Source organism: Ursus maritimus, unplaced genomic scaffold, assembly GCF_017311325.1.
Source record: "Ursus maritimus isolate PB19 unplaced genomic scaffold, ASM1731132v1 scaffold_3, whole genome shotgun sequence".
Lineage (NCBI taxonomy): Eukaryota > Metazoa > Chordata > Mammalia > Carnivora > Ursidae > Ursus > Ursus maritimus.
In genome coordinates, this window is record NW_024425563.1 from 43,824,110 (window position 1) to 43,842,984 (window position 18,875).

Genomic DNA, 18,875 nt, shown 5'->3' on the forward strand with positions numbered 1-18,875 from the left:
GGTTACACCTAAGATAGGATCTTGTTAATATATTTGGGTAAAGGGGAGAAGTTACACTGATATTTGCAATGTGAGAACCGTAATTATGTAGTTACTTAGACACCTGTTGTCTGGGTCGATGCTCTGTGATTCAGATTTGTTTAGATGGTATGTTGGTTCTCAGTCATAATCTTTTTATTGATCAACTCACTGATTTATTGATTTCACAATAGAAAAAATATCTACACTTTATTTATTTTTCTATGAGTTTAAATCCTTGAGGGGTACAGCATAACATGGGTTCTGTGTCCAAAGGCCTTAGCAGGAAGGTTTCTCTGGAATTTGGTGTGAATCATATCACTGTTTCCATGAGCATGAGTTACCTTTCCTCAGACTACTCTGGTTTTGTTGGGTTCACCACCAGGAGTCATCTTTTCCTTTGTACACATGAGCACTCTCTTGCCTAGACATAATTCGGTTTCATCTTAAGTATAAACACTTTTCATTTTACGAAGAGCTGTGTGCTTCCAGAGCCCCTACTTAGAGCCAACAGAAATAGCCTCAGACTACAGTGTTCCAGACATATTTGTCATTTGAGAAGTTCTGTTCCAAGCAGGGCTCGCCAGGCTCCAAGATAGCCTCATATCTTATTTTAAAATGTTAAGTTAACTTTGCATAAGTTTGGAGAAAGAGCTATATTGGTGGTGTGGGGGGGAGGTAGGTAGAGAGAGTTGAGGCTGATGGGTAGGGACAGAGTACTGGGGAAGAATTGACAGGACATTGCCGAAATGAACAAAACTATGTATGTATGGAAAATATCCAGAACATGTGTCATATTAGCTGCCAGGTGATGCTACCTCCGATGGTCCAGGACACACAATTTGAGAACCTTGGACTACAGCCAGTTTTGGTGGCATGGTTGGGGGAGGTCTCTTCAACCATCAACATGCATAAAGCAGAAGGCCAGCTGTGATCTTTCCTTCTGTCTGTCTATACCCACTTTCCAGTAGATAGACATCAGGTTTTTCTGTTACTCTTAGTTCTTGGTATTGTGTTGAAATTTTTAATTCCTTTTTTTTTTATGTGTCTACCGAAGAACTTTACTTGGAATTTGGGAAAGAATACAATGAGGTTTTTTAAAGTCTGCATGTTCCTTGTTTTTTGCTTCCTTGAAAAAAAAAAATAAAACTACTAGTTAGCTTTCTCAACCTCGCTGGGCATGCTACTTCCAAAACCCATATCCCTACAGGGAAAAAAAAAACATCCGTCAAAAAACGTGTTTGGCAATAGCTTGCCAGCTGCAGGGCGGGAAGGCAGCGACGCGGGTGTGCTGTCAGCAAGCTGAAGACTTTGAGAAAGAGACAGATTATCTGATTGCCCTGCAAATCTCCCTTTCAGAACTGGCTGACAGAGCTGGAGATCTTTGCTATCATCTTCTCCGCTGCCATCCACGACTATGAGCACACCGGAACCACCAACAATTTCCACATTCAGACACGGTGAGGATGTTGGCAGTTTGTGGAGAGGAGGCAGGAGGGGGCAGGGATAGAGTTTGAGAAGTCAGAAAGGTATCAGTCGCCTTTCTTTTGCATGGTTACTCTATTTTTGCATTTCTGAAAAAATGAACTTTTCAACAAGAGATCAACCTGGTCAGCTTCAGTCAAGATTTAGAGTTTGAGAAGCCATCTGCTCCCAGTTCTCATATGTCATTCACGCTGAATATGGATATAGTTTTCTTCTCTAGTCGAATGCTAGCTAGCTATTTGTTTCCTTATATATGTATTGCACATACTCTACCTATTTCTACTAGGTGGTAGAACAGTTGACATAAAGGTACAGGTGCCATGTGGACTGAATCAGTGCGGATGGGCCAGGATTGGGAGGTTTCTGTCCACATGTACAATACCTGAGCCTTCTTGCCCTGTGACCTCTGGGATCCTGGGGAGATTCTTCTCATCCTTCCTGATTTCATCCCTGCTCTGTTTCGTGCTTGCATTGCTCCCTGGAAGAGGGCTTGGGGAGCTGGGTTGTCTCATGTAGATGGCCTTCACCACAGATGGCCTGTGTACCCACTATGATGAACTGCAGAGATAAACACAGATCTCTGGGGGGGGGGGGTTAAGTATGGGTCCAAGTGCCCAATGCCGAACCTCTTGACTATAGCAGACATCACTAATCAATTTTTTTTTTAACGAAGCTTTTTATTTATCCTTAGCATTCCTCTCAGCACAGAATTCCAGGCAAGCAGTACCAGTCACTTGTCTTTTCCATTTAGGATGAAGCCTTATCTGTCCTGTCCTAGCCTAAGAACTTACCTTCTCTTAAGACATTTCTATGAAACTGGAGAGACTCTGATAGTAGGGTTAATTGGGCCTTGACATAGTAATCAAAAGAAGCTAGAATTTGGGGAAGGATGGCACGGCTTAGAGGAAGAATGTAACAGGGAGAGACGAGAATTTAAATGCTTGCGGTTTCACTTGAAAAAGCAGGTGCACACTCCAGATAGGTTTGTGTTCATGAAATCAATCTACATGTATTTAATGAACCCAACACTTAATTATGGGATACATAAAAGAAGACAGTATTGTCTGATCTCTGTTCAGAAGGGGAATTTCAATAGAATGGAAGCAGACAAAAGGATGTAAGCCGCCAGCTTCATTGTCTACCTCCCGCTTCCTGACACAGAAGAGCCTCAGCTGCTGGGAAGCAGCCTCTTGTGGTTCTGTTGCAGGGCTTTAAATACAGGGAATTCCACAGAGCAGCTCTGTGTAGTGGATATCTATAAGTGGAATCTTTGCTCTGAGGACAGAGGCTACTGCGAATAGCACCTGCTGAAGGAAGAGAGGTGGGTGGAGCAACTGGACATGGGTCTTTGCTGGAGACCAATATCAAAACCCATCTCAACTCAGAGGAAATGGCTTAATTACAGCAGTTGGAAAAGAGCTCAGTGTCACAAAGGGCACATCGGTTGGAGCCTGACTTAACAGGGACACGAGCAGACCTTTCACCACAGGGTTTGCATGTTTTGTGTTATCTCCATAGGAGTGAGGAAATTCCAGTGGATTCACTTATGCTTGCTTTGGAATAAAATTTAAACACTGGCCTTCTTTAATAGAACTTTATTCAAAGCGTCTCAACCCATGTGCTCCCTATCCAGAAAACTAAATCTGTAACCAGGTTCTTTGTCCTTTGATGGTATGTTAAGCCTAACACTTTAAAGGTATGCTAGATATATCCCCAAGGTTGGCCAATGACAGGCACAGGTTATTGTGGGGAGCAGCGGCCGAACTGTCAGAAGACCTTGCCTTCATCCCAACCCTGCCACATAGGCACCGCGGGGCTCTGTGAAGTCATTTTACATCACTGAGCTCAGCTTCCCTGATGAGAAACAAATGAGCTGTAATAATCTAAGTTTTCATGAAACTGAAGATAATGAAATAGTGTACAGCTCTGTGTTTGGTGCTGTGGTCTGTGAGGAAGTGACTAGCAACCGTCCTATAATCCTTATATTCTTTACTCTGTCTTGCACGTATGGCTTCCACATGGCAAAATGTTAAGGTCAAGGTACTACCAGTGGAACTTGGCAAAATGGACCTACCAGGTGGTATGGGTTGAGAGAATTATAATGGTAATAAATTCTCTCATTGAATAAAATTTTTAAATAATTTAAAGACATCCCAGAAAATACAAGGAAGTTTGAGTTGACCCATGTTTTATGAAATCACCTAGCTCCTGGTAGAAATCATTGAGATCTGGTTGTGGACTGGCCTTCAGAGAGTTCTCAGGTTGGACATCACATATTTCATGTTACCATATTGACATTAAAATACGCTACAGGTATCTATTGATAATTTGCAGTGTTGGTTTTAGCTTATTGGTTGACATAAGTGGCATGGGGGCAAAGATAATTGTTAAACATAGGAAAAAAGATGGTGTATTCTAGCTTGAGGGAGTTACCTGAAAAATCTCAGCTGTTTAACCTCCTAAATTATTTTGCTTGGCTTTCTGTTCAGGTCTGATCCTGCTATTCTATACAACGATAGGTCTGTATTAGAAAATCACCATTTAAGCGCAGCTTATCGCCTTCTGCAAGAGGATGAGGAAATGAATATTTTGATCAACCTCTCAAAGGATGACTGGAGGTAAGGATGAGACAGGAGAGAGATTTGGAGGCCAGGAAAGAACCACGAGGAGAGATGAAATATGCTGCTTTTGGAGAAATACTACCACTGGAAATGTTTATGGCACCCTTTCTCTCTCCTCCTTCTCCTCATCCCCTGTCTCCTCCTCACCTTCCCCCCTACTCCTCCTTTGCCTTTTTTTTCTCTCTCTCTCCTCCCCACCTTCTCTCCCTCTCTTTCTCTCTTTTTTTTCTTAGCACAGAGATTCAAATATATTGTAGGCACTTTGGAAATACTTGCTGTTTGTTACCTTAGGAAACTTGTGTTGCTTTTGTCTTAGCTGCTTTTTTTTTTTTTTAGATTTTATTTATTTATTTGACAGAGAGAGAGACAGCCAGCGAGAAAGGGAACACAAGCAGGGGGAGTGGGAGAGGAAGAAGCAGGCTCATAGCGGAGGAGCCTGACGTGGGACTCGATCCCATAACGCCGGGATCACGCCCTGAGCCAAAGGCAGGCACTTAACCGCTGTGCCACCCAGGCGCCCCTTGTCTTAGCTTCTTAAATCTGGGTTTTTTCATTTAACATTTATTTTTCACCTTCCATTTGATTTGAACTTCTTTTACAAATCTTTCAAAACTTGCTAAGGAAATTATTTTGACACTCAGAACAAATCATGGGTACCTAATTCTGTTGCCTAAATGACTTTGTGTGTCTTTGAATGAATTCAGGCATGACTGAGTTTGAATATGGACACAAATATTAGTTGTATGGCATTTAGTAAGTTTCTTAACCCCTTCATACTGTTGTAAAATCTAATTTCTAGAGAATAGATAATAAAGTATACCTCATGGTTTGGTTAATGTTATAATAAACGACATAATCCATTGACAGTGCTTAGCACACATCGTGATGTATACAGCAAGCCTGCAAGTCTTTGTAGCTATAAATATAGGTCAAGGTGTTTCAGAGATTAGAGGCAAAACCATTTCAATCCTTACAAAGTTCTGAATCTACTGCGATGCAAACAGCACTTATATTTTAATTAAATGATCAGCTGTTCATTGAATATCTTTGTTCTAGCCATTATGTAAAGATTCAGAGAAATAAGCCATACTGAATGATATGTACGTTCCCATGTCATATTCCTAATAAATGATTTCCTTAATCCTTAACCTTCACTTATTCCTCATTATAAAAAAAAGCCCACCTAAAAGGCTCAAGTTGATTAGAAATGTCACCACTAATTAACTGATTTTGCTTAGAAGTGGCAAAAAATATAAACGAATTTTTACTTTCCTTTTTTTTTTTTTTTTTTTACTTCCATGCTTCTCTCTCCACCGGGTGTCCCTGAAAGGGAGTTTCGGACCTTGGTAATTGAGATGGTGATGGCCACGGACATGTCCTGTCATTTCCAGCAAATCAAAGCAATGAAGGCTGCTCTGCAACAACCAGAAGCGTGAGTGGACCTGTGACATCATGTGTTTTTATGGGGCTTTGAACTGGTCCTTGTCTGTGTTGTTGCACCTTTAGAGTCACGCCCTTCAGGGAGCTCATTGAATGGTCTCATAGGAAGGGGGGCTGGTGGAGGAGAGAGCAGACAGTTGTACATACCCCAGATAGATTTTCATCAGGGTTGAAATAAATAATAGGGTCAGTAACAATTTGCCCTCCCCACCCCATTAAGAATTTAAAAGAGTTCTTTGTGGGAAACTAAGTAATCAAAGATTCACTCAGTACAGGGGCAATAAAAGTCACTGAGTGGCTCTTAGATTCTTGTCGTCTTTTTGAATGATGCAGTCATTCCAGAAATCGTTTTGAGTCCGTTTATGAGGTGTCCAGCTCAATAAGCATGGGGACTAAGCTGATGAATATCCCAGTTGTAGGATAAACAATGCTTTCCCCCCAGTTCAGCTGACATGGGGTTTGAAACGGGAGAATGGATAAGATTAAGAAATTAATGATTTTTAAAAACTCTTATTGAGGTTCTGAAAGTTAGGTCCTCATGTGTTTGGGTCCTTTGGGTTTGTAGAATTGAAAAGCCGAAAGCATTATCCCTGATGTTGCACACGGCAGACATTAGCCATCCCGCAAAAGCATGGGAGCTCCACCATCGCTGGACAATGTCACTCTTGGAGGAATTCTTCAGACAGGTATCGTGCTGTGCTACTCCTCAGGGCTGTCAGCACTAGACAGTTTCTGAGTTTTATATTTCAGCAATGCTATCATAAGACTATTGGCATCACAGTCATTTTCTTTGGGGAGGAAAGGTTGATAGTTTTTCATTTTTTTTTTTTAAATTTCCGGGCCTCTTGGTCACGTGATGTTTGACTCTTACCTAAACTTTGGTTCTCAGAACATTATGGTATTTCTGTCCTATGCATCTCCATTTGGAAAAAAAAAAATTTTTTTGTCAAAATGTCACCTGGATACTTTCCCTTTTACTCCTCATTCTAATGGGTTGACCAGTTGGTGGCTGCTTTTGCATCATCATGTGGGATTAAGATATTAATCTTTAACTCATAATGATCTGTCATAATAGATTGGGTTGTTTCATTTGAGCAGATAACCCATGTTGTCAAATTCCAAAGTGAGGTGTGGCAGTTTGTGGACAGGAAATCACTAGAAGCTACTGTTTCAATTATGTTTAAACGGACTACATCCCAAAACACAGGGTTGTATTTTCTACAAGGGTAGCCAGAGTCTTTAGTGAGTAGGCAGTGCTTTAAAATTAAATCTTAAAAAAGGTACACAGAAGTAGAGAAATCGGGAAATTAATACATGGTATCAAAACTGGTGTCTTCCCAAGAAGAGCTGCCAACATTAAAACATCATCTTTAAGACATGAGGTCCTAAGATTGAAGGCAAGGTGACATGCAGGCTGTGGGGCCTAAATTATAGCCAGTTCACACCATACAGTTAGTTCAGTTGCTCTGGTTACTTCCTGAAGGGTGGTTCACGTCATGGCCTGGGAGACCTGTGAGACTGCACGGAACGCTAGTCACGATGCTGGTCTCACCTTTGTCCCCTACACTGACAAGAGATAGGCTCTTTCAGTGGTTTCTTATCTTTGGAAGCAAATTACTCCTATGATTACTCTTATTCTATGATTCTGGTTTGAATGGAAAAATTGTAGAAGGCATCTGTATGTGTGTGTTTTTACCTCTGAAACTGGACACAATATCTAGTGACGAGGTGGGACCAGAGTCAACAGCATACTCAACAAAGTCCAGAAGACCCTTTATTGGAGCTTTTATTCCAACTGGTTCGTGGGACTAATCAAATCCCTCTTCTAGTTCCCAATGATCTGTGACTTGTGTTTTAGGAGGTGGTGGTGGCAGGGGTGGGAGGGGAATTTAGGGGACGGTTGGGCCAGATGTTTCCTTAGGGTCCTTCTGGCATTAAATGTTCTGCACTTCCTTTATACTGTCTAGGGGTACACATCAACACCTGCACACACACATGCTCCCCTAAGCTGTTATGTGAATATACCATCAGGTACCCTATTCGGCATGTGGCTCTTTCCCCTTGCAAAGTCATTGCTTGGTCTCTCAGACTTGTTCTCAAGGAGAACCCAGTGGTGTGCAAGGAACTAGAGCTGGACGGGTGGGCCTTGTATATGCAAGAATGACTCCGCCATTTTCCCGGAAGCTATTTTTCTAATATTAGTGACAGGATTTTCCGTGAATATCCACTCCCCATTATCATATGCTTTCTTTAATGTTGCTTGTGTAATAACACCCCCTGTGGCTGGGAGTATTTAATCTATAGCCAAATGTAGGTGATAGCTAATTCGTGTAAGTTTGAGGTATTGAAGTGATTCCTTCTTTTAATTGTGAGTGGATATGAGAAATTTCTTAAATATGTGCATACTTTTTTCCCATAAAGGAAACCTTGTTTGCATACACATATGCTTGAATTAAACGAAAAGGTGCTAGAGGCAATGTGAAAATAACCTTATTGAATTTCTTGCCTATTGGGAATGGAATGTTAGCTCACTGGACTAGAACTATTTTTTAGTAATTATGATTCAGTAAATTATTTTTATTGACTTTATATTTTAACCCAGTTGCCATAAGCCATTGTAAGTAACCCATGTAGGAGAAATGTTGCCTCAGCTCTTAACTATAGATTTTAAATCGGACAGTTCAAATGGGAAATCTCAATGGGACTGGAGAGTCTTTGAAAATATTACATTTGGAAGTTGGGTTGTAATTCAAAATAAGGGCATAGCATCAGTGCCGATAGAGCAGACCCTCCATACTTTGCTAAAAGAGTAAGTTACATCTCCAGTATTATAACCATATTTTACAAAATCCAAGCTGTGGCCTTGGAGTGCTCAATGAAATATTGACTTTAAAGAAGTATAAGTTTGCCTCTTTGGTAAATACATGCTATGAAAGTCTTGAGGTTCATTTCCTTTATATTGCTGTTTATTTTTATATTTTGCAAATGTCCCCTACAATTCTTTTAATATCCTCTGTGTCTGTGGTTATTTCCCCGTTTCTAATTCTCATTTCATGTATTAGTGTTTTTCTCCTTGCTTCTCTGTGAAATTGTCTGATCATTTGATTGTTTTGTTTCTATTTTATTTTATAATACCTTAATTGAAGTTTTCATTTTTACTAGTTCATTTCTTCTGCCTGAGTTTATTTTGTTCTTTTGCTAACTCCCTCCGTTGCATGCTCAATTTACTTATTTCATTCTGCCTGTTTAGTATTAGAAGATATAAGGCTAAGAGTTTGGCTTTTTCTTATGAATCTCATAGATTCTGATACACAGTTTTTTCACAATCATTCCTTACTAAATATTCTGTAATTTTGGTGTAGATTTTTCTTTTACCCAAGATTTGGTTCAGATAGAGGTATTTGTTTATATAATTTTCCAATGGTGGGCTCTTTTGCTTTCTAGTTTTGTAATTAACTTGTGGCTTATTGAAATTTGATCAAAGAATTTTTTCTTGTTTGGATTTTATTGTGAATCATTTGTCACCTACTGTATAATCAGTTTTGTGAATGTTCACTGCTCTTGAAAAGTAGATTTATTTTCTGCTTGCAGGGTATAGAATTCAAACAATACCCTGTACATCTACCTTATGAATTATGTCATTTAGGTATTTTATATATCATTGAAAAATTTTGATCTATTGTGGGATAACAGGCGTTTCTATTTTTTTTCTCTCTCTCAACATAGTGTGAATGTTGATTCTATGTTATTTGGCTCCTGGATATTCATAACTATTAGATCATCATAATTTATTATACCCTTTATCATTATAAAGCCTGCTTCTTTGCCTCATCTAATGCTTTTACCTAGAATTCAAATTTGACTCATTTTAAGAATATGACCCTTGTCCTTGCACAGGTTTTTACCTTTAACCTTTCAGAGATACTTTGGTTTGGGTGTGCCTTTTTTTTTTTAATTTTATTTATTTATTTGCCAGAGAATAGAAGCCAGGGGAGCATCCGGGAGAGGGAGAAGCAGGCTCCCGCTAAGCAGAAAGCCCAATGTGGGACTTGATCCCAGGACCTTGGGGTCATGACCTGAGTCGAAGGCAGACACTTAACCATCTGAGCCACCCAGGCACCCCTGGGTGTGCCTTTTAAACACTGTATATAGTTGATGTTTTTTATGAGGCCATCTAAGATTCTTTTCTTTTATTATTTGAAATCAGCTATGTTCGTATCTATTGAAATGACAGGAATAGTTGATCTTAGGTGCCATCATATTTTATATTATACTTTCTGTTTTTACAGCTTCTTCAGAAATAGTTCATTATATTGGCTTTGCCATCTGCTTTGTTCTGTATTTATTTCTTCTGATGACTTGGAAGTTTTATGTTATGTTTTTAGTTCTTCCGGTGGCTAACTTGATAATAAAAATTTTACATCCTCTATTTATTTAGATAGTATCTATGGCCTCCTTGTTATAAAAAGTAGTAAACTTCTCTTTCCTCTCTCCTCTTCCCCAGCATGTAATTTTAGTAGGTTTTATTAACTTGTTTAACTTTCATAGTCTGTCCTTTATTATTTAAATATAGCTCTATTATTTTATACATCAGGTCTAAATGATATATTATCCCCAACAGATAAGAAAGACAGTGTTTATTCATTACCTCCCAACACCATTCCTCATTTTCCTTTCCATAACATAATTAGCTCCTTGTTACTATTTGTTGGCTTTATCATTTCTAAATTGTCCTGTGTTTTTAAATTGGCATTCTATGGCATGTGCTACGTGCTGCTTACAAAAGATACACCCTAAACAACGTTACTCAGAAAGGTAGAAAACATATCTGGCAAGAGCATAATTTTCTAGTTGTTCTTGTCTTGGTTCTGCTCAGTGTTGGTACTCTGGCCCTGGTTGATCATCCATTGGTTGGTCAACGTTGTTCCTCGGGTAGTTTCTTCTAGAAGAGCTAATGAAGCCACGTTTTTTGTGTACTTGCCTATTGTTCTACTGCTATTATACTTGGGCCATAGTTTGCTTGGGTAAGACTTTTTTTTTTTTTGGATCAAACTTTCTTTCCCTGAGGCCTTTTTTAGATTCACTCAAATGTCTTCTACCTGTGAATATTGCTCTGGAGAGGTTGGAGGCCCTTCTGTAATTATTTTCATGTCTAGGTGATATATCTTTTTGCTTATGTGCCCTAAAGGATTATTTCTTCATCTTTGAAGCCCACTGACATTACTAGGATATATTTCAATAATGATTGTTCTATAATAGCTTTTCTTGGGACCTGGCATATTCTTTTCTTCTGTAGATTCAAGTTACGTTGATTAAATCTTTGAATGCTTTCCTTTTCCATTTGTTAAGTTGTCTTCTTTAGGGAAAAGAGTTCATACGTTGACTCTCTTTTCTCTTCCATGTCTGTATTTTTCCTTTAAATCTGCTTTAACTCTTTGATCAGAGGTCTTTGTTTGGCCTGCTTTTTACATTCCTGACCTCCATGCCCCTTAATGTGTTTTCATCAGGAACAACTCTTGTTTGTGCTGCTTCCAGTGCAACCTTCCTTTACGCAATGGTTCTGTTTTCTTCTTCCATATCTTTCCTGAGCTCTACTAGCTCCTGCTGCTGCTTCCCCGCGCCCTTGTTCTTGATAATTTCAGGAATTTCTTTCTGTTCATGACAATATGTTTGGGCATCACTTGGTGACACTGGGTTTTTTTGGTGTTTCCTATCTGTTAATTTTGTTTGTTTCTTCCTTTTTTTCTTTTTCTCTTGAAATATCTTTTTACAGTTATTTTTTGGTAGTGATGGTAGTGCTGCTTTTCCTCCTCCTCCTCCTCGTCTTCCTCCATTTTTCTCCTCCTCCTTCTTCATTTTATGATTATGATTATGATTATTTACTCTCGTTGGATGAAAGGCATTATTTTTAGACTATTTGCAGGAGATACGTGCCAGGGAGAAACCAGAGCAGCAATATTCTACACTAGCAGAGATTCTTCATGGTTTGTTATGAGGCTTCTGTGACGTGGGGTGTGTGTGTGTGTGTGTGTGTGTGTGTGTGTGTGTGTTAATCTTTACTTCTTCCCAGACAGCAGTAGGCAGCAGTTTTAGGAATGCTCACAATTCAGACTCTGCCATCCATCACCCTCTTGCCATGCCCATGTGTTTCCTCATTCAACGTCTCCTTTTCTACTCTTCCTAGGGACTAAATAGGGTCCAGGGTACCTCGTCACACCAGAGAGAACCACGAGAACTATGCTTGCCAAGTTTTATCTCAGATCTGGAGCCGTGGACCTTCTTTGGGGATCTTACGTCACCACCTCTCTGATACTCACAGCATTTGTCATCCGTTCCCCATCTAGTTTGATTTGAGATTACAGGTTTTCCCTAGCATTTGTGTTTCTGTTTCTTGCTTTCCTGTTTTGAGAGGATAATTTCTGAGAAGAAAAGACACAGATGTCTTTACTATATTATCTTAAATCCAAAATCACAATAATTTTCTTATACCTCCTATTTGTAACTTCTTGCCTTGGGAAAGAAGAGTGTACGTTACTGTGATGTGTGTGTGTGTGTGTGTGTGTGTGTGTGTGTGTGTGTGATGCTTTTGTTACTCTTGAATCAGATACTTTTTCTTCACTCTATCTGAAAAGACTCATTTGGGATGCCACCTGCCCTGTGAACTTCCAATGTGGAAATAATCTTTGTTTTTCTTGATTGGCTCGTTGCTCACATATAGCTGCCGTAACAAACCCCAAAATGAATAATGACACACATAAAATGGAAGTTTATTACCCAGTCGTGTAAAGCACAGGACAAGTGTTTCTCGATTGGCCGATAGTTTACAATCGGCAGTGATTTTAGACCCAGACTCTACATGGCTTCCATGTTGCTTGTCTACATCAAGCCGGCAAAAAAGGGAAGAACGTGGAGAAGTAGGCCGAGGAGATTTTACATGCCAGAAGTGTGGCGGAGATACATCCCCTCTCCTCCTGTTTTACTCTCCAGCGCTAACTGGCAGAGATCCTGGGAAATGTAGTGTAGCTGTGGGGACAGGAAATAGGAAAGGAAAAGGAGGGAGGCTTTATGAACAGCTCACTCTCTAATTGCTCCCCCAGCTTGCCTGTCATAAATGTCTGCGTAGCCGAAGGAACTTGAGTGTTTCTAATCAAATTCATCTCTTCATTCATTCAACAAAATTCATTGTGCTCCTTTTGCAGATTGACTGCATGACTTTGTTAGTTTTAACCCCTATGGCAGGAATGATATTTATTTTTCTGCATTGTCCTGGAAGAAAAAAAAATGAGTTAGTTTAAAGAAAATCCATTGTGCTGAGACTTTTGCCCTTTTTAAAAAATACTGACATCTTCAGTAAAAGGAAAGGATATGAATAATTCCCAACGGGCCAGTAGTTATAGAGTCATATAATATTGTTTCAGTCAAGTTGAATTCACCTGTAGAAGTACATCCTTCCATATTACTTTCTGCACATTTTTCCCCAATTCATAAATGTATCTATCCTCCAAAGGAAATTCATTGACCACTATTTTACAATAGACTGTTAATAGTTGAGTCTACTCAGCTCAATTAAATCCAGAAGATGTAAGTGATGTGTAGATGTGGGTATGGACAAATCCATGAGATAAGAAGTTGTTTAATAGGGGCGCCTGGGTGGCGCAGTCGTTAAGCGTCTGCCTTCGGCTCAGGGCGTGATCCCGGTGTTCTGGGATCGAGCCCCACGTCAGGCTCCTCCGCTATGAGCCTGCTTCTTCCTCTCCCACTCCCCCTGCTTCTGTTCCCTCTCTCGCTGGCTGTCTCTGTCATGTCAAATAAATAAATAAAATCTTTAAAAAAAAAAAAAAGAAGTTGTTTAATAGCTTGAACTTTTTCAGTAATAAAATCCAAATTAATGCTTATGCCTTAATAGTCCAGGGGTTAGTGTTCGCCACCTCTTCTTCTCGACCACCCCCATTAAAATGTATCAAAAAACCAACTTGTATCCCTGATTCATAGGGAATAAGAGTGGGTTTTATTTGTTTTAGCTGAGCCATCCTGCTAAACCATCGACACCACAACAGTTTATGTTATAATTACTCTTCCTTCTCTTCATCCTGCCCAAGAAGAAGTAGCCCAGGAGTGTATTATTTTTATCATGTCACTTGAGAGAGAGTGTAGTCCTCAGCAAGGCATACCCAGAAAGAGAGGAGCCATTGTGTCCACGGGAACAGGAACGTGTGCAGAGGAACTGAGCCACTTCAGGACTGTTCCTGAGGCCCTTGGATGTCCCCGGCATGTATTGTGACCCCACCGTTCAGCTTCCTCAGACGCCCATTCCTTTTCCTTCCTTTCAGTGGCTGTTCTGTGTGTGTGTGTGTGTGTGTGTGTGTGTGTGTATGTGTGTGAGCCAGCATCTTTTCTCTTCGGTAACGTGCCTTAGAAAGAAAAAGTATTTAGTTTGGGAACCCAGTCTGGTTTTTGAATATTGTTACTGCTTTTTATGTACTATCAATTTATTGGTAATATTTATTATAATCAGAGTGGATTTGATACAACACATTCACTAAACGTTTCTCAACTCTTGACTTAAGCATTAGAGATACCTAAGACACCTAATATTAGAGAAACAATGATAGTTCTTTTGTTTATTTACATATATGTCTCATTTAATCCTCATCATAACCTGACGCAATAGGGGTTACTATTCCATACTTTATAGAACATAAAACTGAAATGTAGAGAGGAAAAATAAACTTCCTGTGATCACACAGCTAGAGGGAGAAAGGCCAAATTCAAGCCAAGGTCAGGAGCCATTAACCTGAGCAGACTCTATCCTAGTAAAAGGAGTCAGCTCGACTTCACTACTGTACGAAGGGTGCCATGTTCTCCGTCTCCTCGAGGTGTGTGACTAAAGTATTGAGCTTTTAGTTCGGGCAGGTTTTCAAAAATCCTCTCCCTCATTATTTAGACTCTCCATAGTTCTTCCTTGTTCTAGTGATGCTTTATGGTGAGATTGAGAATATATTGACCAGAGAATTATTATCGTCTAACTTGAGAAACACAGGCAGTTGTTTACTCTGTTTCTTTTTTGGTCCACTTTTCATTATGGACTAAGCCCTGTGCTTAAGACCCTGGAAGCACTTATCCCAGTTGTGTGTAGCGTTAGGTAGCAGCACTGGGAAAATAAATCCAAATCAGTCCAGTTTTAATTTGTGTCTTGGACACTCTCCACAACTAGGGGGGGCTCCACTGGCTCAAGAAAGGCCACAGATCGACACGACAAATCGTGAACACACAGGAATTCTGACTGCGGTGTTGGCTCTCGGCCACAGGACGCAATGGCTTTTCTTATTTTCCTCGGGGGACCTATTGCTGCCTGATGAGGGTTTCTATACGACAGCATGTGCCTTTGCAGTTGGATGGGAATGATTGAACCCCAGAGGGCTTCAGTTTCTTGGTGTCTTTTATACAGAGGAGCAGGCCCCAAAAGGACTTTTTTCATAATGTAATTGTAATAATTATAATAAAGACCAGTGGCCTTTGTGGCAGTTGAAGTTGCTAGATAAAATCTGGGCAACTTTGCCTGTTGATCTTAATTTACTATGACCTCCTGTTTTTCTAGGGTGACAGAGAAGCAGAACTGGGGCTGCCTTTTTCTCCTCTGTGTGATCGAAAGTCAACGATGGTTGCTCAGTCGCAAGTGGGTATGTGTCAACAGCCCTTTGGATGGAAAGAAAAAACAGAGAGGGGTGCCTAGAAGTAAGATCAGATGCTCCCAGCGATTCTTTGGCTGGGAACCTGGCTCCGTTCTGCTGTGCTGTGCTCGTGGCTTTGGCTGGTTGGGTTGACGGAGCTGCTCTCCCCATCCTGCTCCCTGGAATGTGGCTGGCTGGTGGGAAGATTAGACAGTGTTGCTCTGCTGTCTCTATCATTCCCCACCAAGAGTGAAAGGGGCCTCAACTTTCCAGTGTGATGACAAGAATCAGTGGCAAGAAGCCCATTCTATTTCAGCCTCCCCATTCTGCATGCAATACCGGAAGTCTCCCTGGCATTTCTCCTCAATGATGCTTCCTCTGGCCCTGTTTCCAGGACAGTCCCATTTCCTGGATGACCTTACTTCTAGGAATGGCTCATTTTAAATGTTTCCTTCTTTTTAGAAACTTTTTAGCACCTTTTTTTTTTGATGAAGATTATTTGGTACTGCTAATAACCATAATATATGTGCATTACAGAAATCCTCAGATATGAGAGAGGGTACCAGTATCACACATAAATTAAATATCAGCAGTGCTCGTCACTTAGGAGAGTCTGAAATCATTCAAAAAATAAATTCAACAAGGATTTACTGATTTTTTTTCTACTTGTATTTTGAGTACTCGGTCCTTTTTTTCATAATAATATACTGAGTTTCTGTTAGGCGCAAGGTACTGCTAGGCACTAAAATAGATGTTATAAAGACACAAATACAAATTATATATGGTATCTGCTCCCAAAGATATTGAACCAGTATTGGGTGGTAGGCAAGATGTTAGGAAAACAAAATCGATTTGAGTGTTACAGTGCTAAGTTAGAGTTTTGTACGTGGCGCAATTGGGTACAGAACAGAGTGTATGTTAGAAAGACTTGTTGAAGGGTAATATTTGAGTTGGAGCTTAAGAAATAAGTAGGTGTTATCTAGGCAAATGGTGTTGTTGGTTAGAGGTATGTAATGGGGGTGTGGAAGGGCCTTCCAGATAAGGGATTAGCATATACTGAGCAGGGAAATTTAATACAGCCTAGTATGGTCAGGGCATTACAAACAGCTCCATATGGCTAGAGTAGTGGGCAGAGAGTAGGATGAAGCGAGCGACATGTCTGGAGAGAAAAATCAGGGCAGATCTAAAGAATTTTAAGTAAGATTTAAAAATATATAAATTGGTGCTTTAGAATAAGAGTCAGCAAACTGTAGCCTGTGGGCTAAATCTAGCCTACCACGTGGTCCTGTAAATGGTTTTATTATAACACAACGAAGCTCATTCATTTGCGTATTGTCTACAGCTACTTTTACACTACCGTGACAGAGTTAAGGAGTTGTCATAGGTTTGGCCCACAGAACCTAAAATATTCATTATCTGGCCCTTTACAGGAAGAGCTTGTCAATCACCGTTTAGAACGATTTCTGTATCGGTAGCTGGGAGGGTTTTGAGTAAGACTAGAAGCAAGGAAATCAGCTGGGTGCCTTCTGCAGGATTACAAGGAAATGATGAGGGGTGACAGAATGGAGGGAGGAAGGAGACTCTCCAGGAGAGAGGTGGCATGTAGCATATTAAGTATTCAGCTGGACGCAAAGCTACCGTGAAGGCAGCAATCCAGATTAAGTGGTTGGACCCTGGTCCTGTTTATAAGGGTTGGAGGGAAAACTGGTTCAGTTCTGGTTTGGACATGTTGACTTTCACTTGTGTGAAAGCAAAAAGGTGAAAACAGTGTCATTAAACAATTCAGTTTCAGCTTAAGCTGAATTTATAAAATTAGACCACGATTAACTAGCATACAAAGTTGACCATCGGTGTTTCTTTACAGGATACTATGGGTATTTGAGACAATGCTTGTTTTGCCAATTACATTGTAGGACTTTTAACATCCTTCATTGCTGGGCATTAAATGCCAAGATCACCCCCACCTCAGTCATGAAAACCAAATAAGCATTTGCGCCAAACACCATATTTCCTTTTATTGGTATTTCATTTCCTTCCAGCTTTCATGTGGCTGTGTAATGAACTGCCACCAGTAGTTCCAGAGCGTATATTTTCTACTAATGTGTCACAGAACACCCAGGTATTTTTGAGCCATTGAGACAGTGACTCTAGCCTAACGTCAACTATCTCCCTAACATGGCGATATCTCAAAGGCACAGTTCCAGATCTGACCCCTCTCCCAATTTCCAGCCCTGTTTCTGCCAGTTCTGCTTCTGCTCTCCCATCTGGATGTGTTCCCAGTACCTCAGAGTCAGCAGATCTAAGACTGAGCCCCCGTTCTTTTCCCCAGCCTCAGCTCCCCCATCATCCCTGGGTTCTCTGCTTTGCTGTGGGAGGTCTCTGACAGTTCCCACTTAGAGGCAGCACCCCCCTCCACGGTGCTGGCACCTGTGCCTCCATGACATCCCCACCTTACAATGGCACTGGATCCTGCCTTCCTTACCTTTCCTTCGAGCTGCCACAACAGCTTCTAAAATGATTGTCCCAGCCTCAGACCTTCCTGCTCTCTTCCCTCATGTCCATCTTGCCAGATTAACTTTCCCAAAGAACATTTAAAAAATCTAACTGATGTTGCCCAAACATCTCAAGGGCCTTCTAGTATCTGCCTAGGTCCCACTCAACTTCTTAGCCAGACCCTTAGGAGCCTCCCTCCCTGAGCTGATGACTACCTGCCTTCCCGAGCTTTCCCTCTCCAACTCCAGAAAAAAGTCCTTACGCCCCAGTCATTCCTCGGGCACATCCTGTATTTTCTCCCATCCTCATCACTTTGCCTACTCCACCCCTTCTACCTAGGGTGAAGAGACTTAGGGCTCAGCTCAAACATCACAACCTCCACAAAGCTGTTCACAGGCCTCTCAGTGGGAAGGAAAATATCCTCCCTCCCTTACCTTCCCAGGGGCCTTCTTTGGACTTCTCCTTTGGCCCTTTCCATATACTCTCAGGGTCATTTTTGTGCGCAGTTAATCTCTCTTATAAACTCCTAGAGGGTAGGCAGACTGTGTTCTGCATCTTTGCCTCTTATGCGCACCGACCACAGCATTTGTTGCAGAGTGGGGTTTGAATATGTGTTTCTTAATCACTAGATTGAGCTAGCTATTAGAAAGTCATAGGAAAGTTATGTAGGAGAAATGGAACTGACCCATATTCAACTCCAGGAATATGTTAAATTAATAAAGACCAACTTCCTCTCTCCTAATGTAATCCTGAGCTCCTCTGTGGATAAACTTTAAAAGAAAGATAAAATTCATCAGTTTCCATAGGAAAATACGGAAAGGCCCAGTGAATTTGTAGTTCCTCTGAAGCGTTGCCGTCTCTCTTCAGGTTTTATTGATTTCATTGTGGAACCCACCTTCACTGTGCTCACGGACATGACTGAGAAGATCGTGAGTCCTTTCATTGATGAAACCTCCCAAACTGGCGGGACGGGACAGAGGCGTTCAAGGTCAGTGGAGACACTTGAAGGACGGGGGTCAGGTCGGCCTGTCCATGAGGACACAGTTGTTCCTTTGGTAGAGATGGGGGTATTTCATAATGATGTTTGCCCCTACCTCTCTTGTAAGAGAGATGTTTGGCTCTTTCTTTTTCTCAGAGGAGTGGAAGC

At 40.8% G+C, this 18,875-nt stretch overlaps 1 protein-coding gene across 4 annotated transcripts in view; it reads left to right on the top strand.

Moving 5' to 3' along the window:
* Window positions 1-18,875, top strand: part of PDE1C (phosphodiesterase 1C) — a 302,251-nt gene that overhangs the window by 215,377 nt on the left and 67,999 nt on the right. For all 4 annotated transcript variants that reach the window (XM_040644120.1, XM_008686465.2, XM_008686463.2 and 1 more), the window contains 6 exons: window positions 1,378-1,478; window positions 3,993-4,121; window positions 5,455-5,556; window positions 6,130-6,250; window positions 15,163-15,244; window positions 18,596-18,716. In XM_040644120.1, the coding sequence (XP_040500054.1) occupies window positions 1,378-1,478; window positions 3,993-4,121; window positions 5,455-5,556; window positions 6,130-6,250; window positions 15,163-15,244; window positions 18,596-18,716 (656 nt within the window). The remainder of the gene's footprint in view (window positions 1-1,377; window positions 1,479-3,992; window positions 4,122-5,454; window positions 5,557-6,129; window positions 6,251-15,162; window positions 15,245-18,595; window positions 18,717-18,875) is intronic.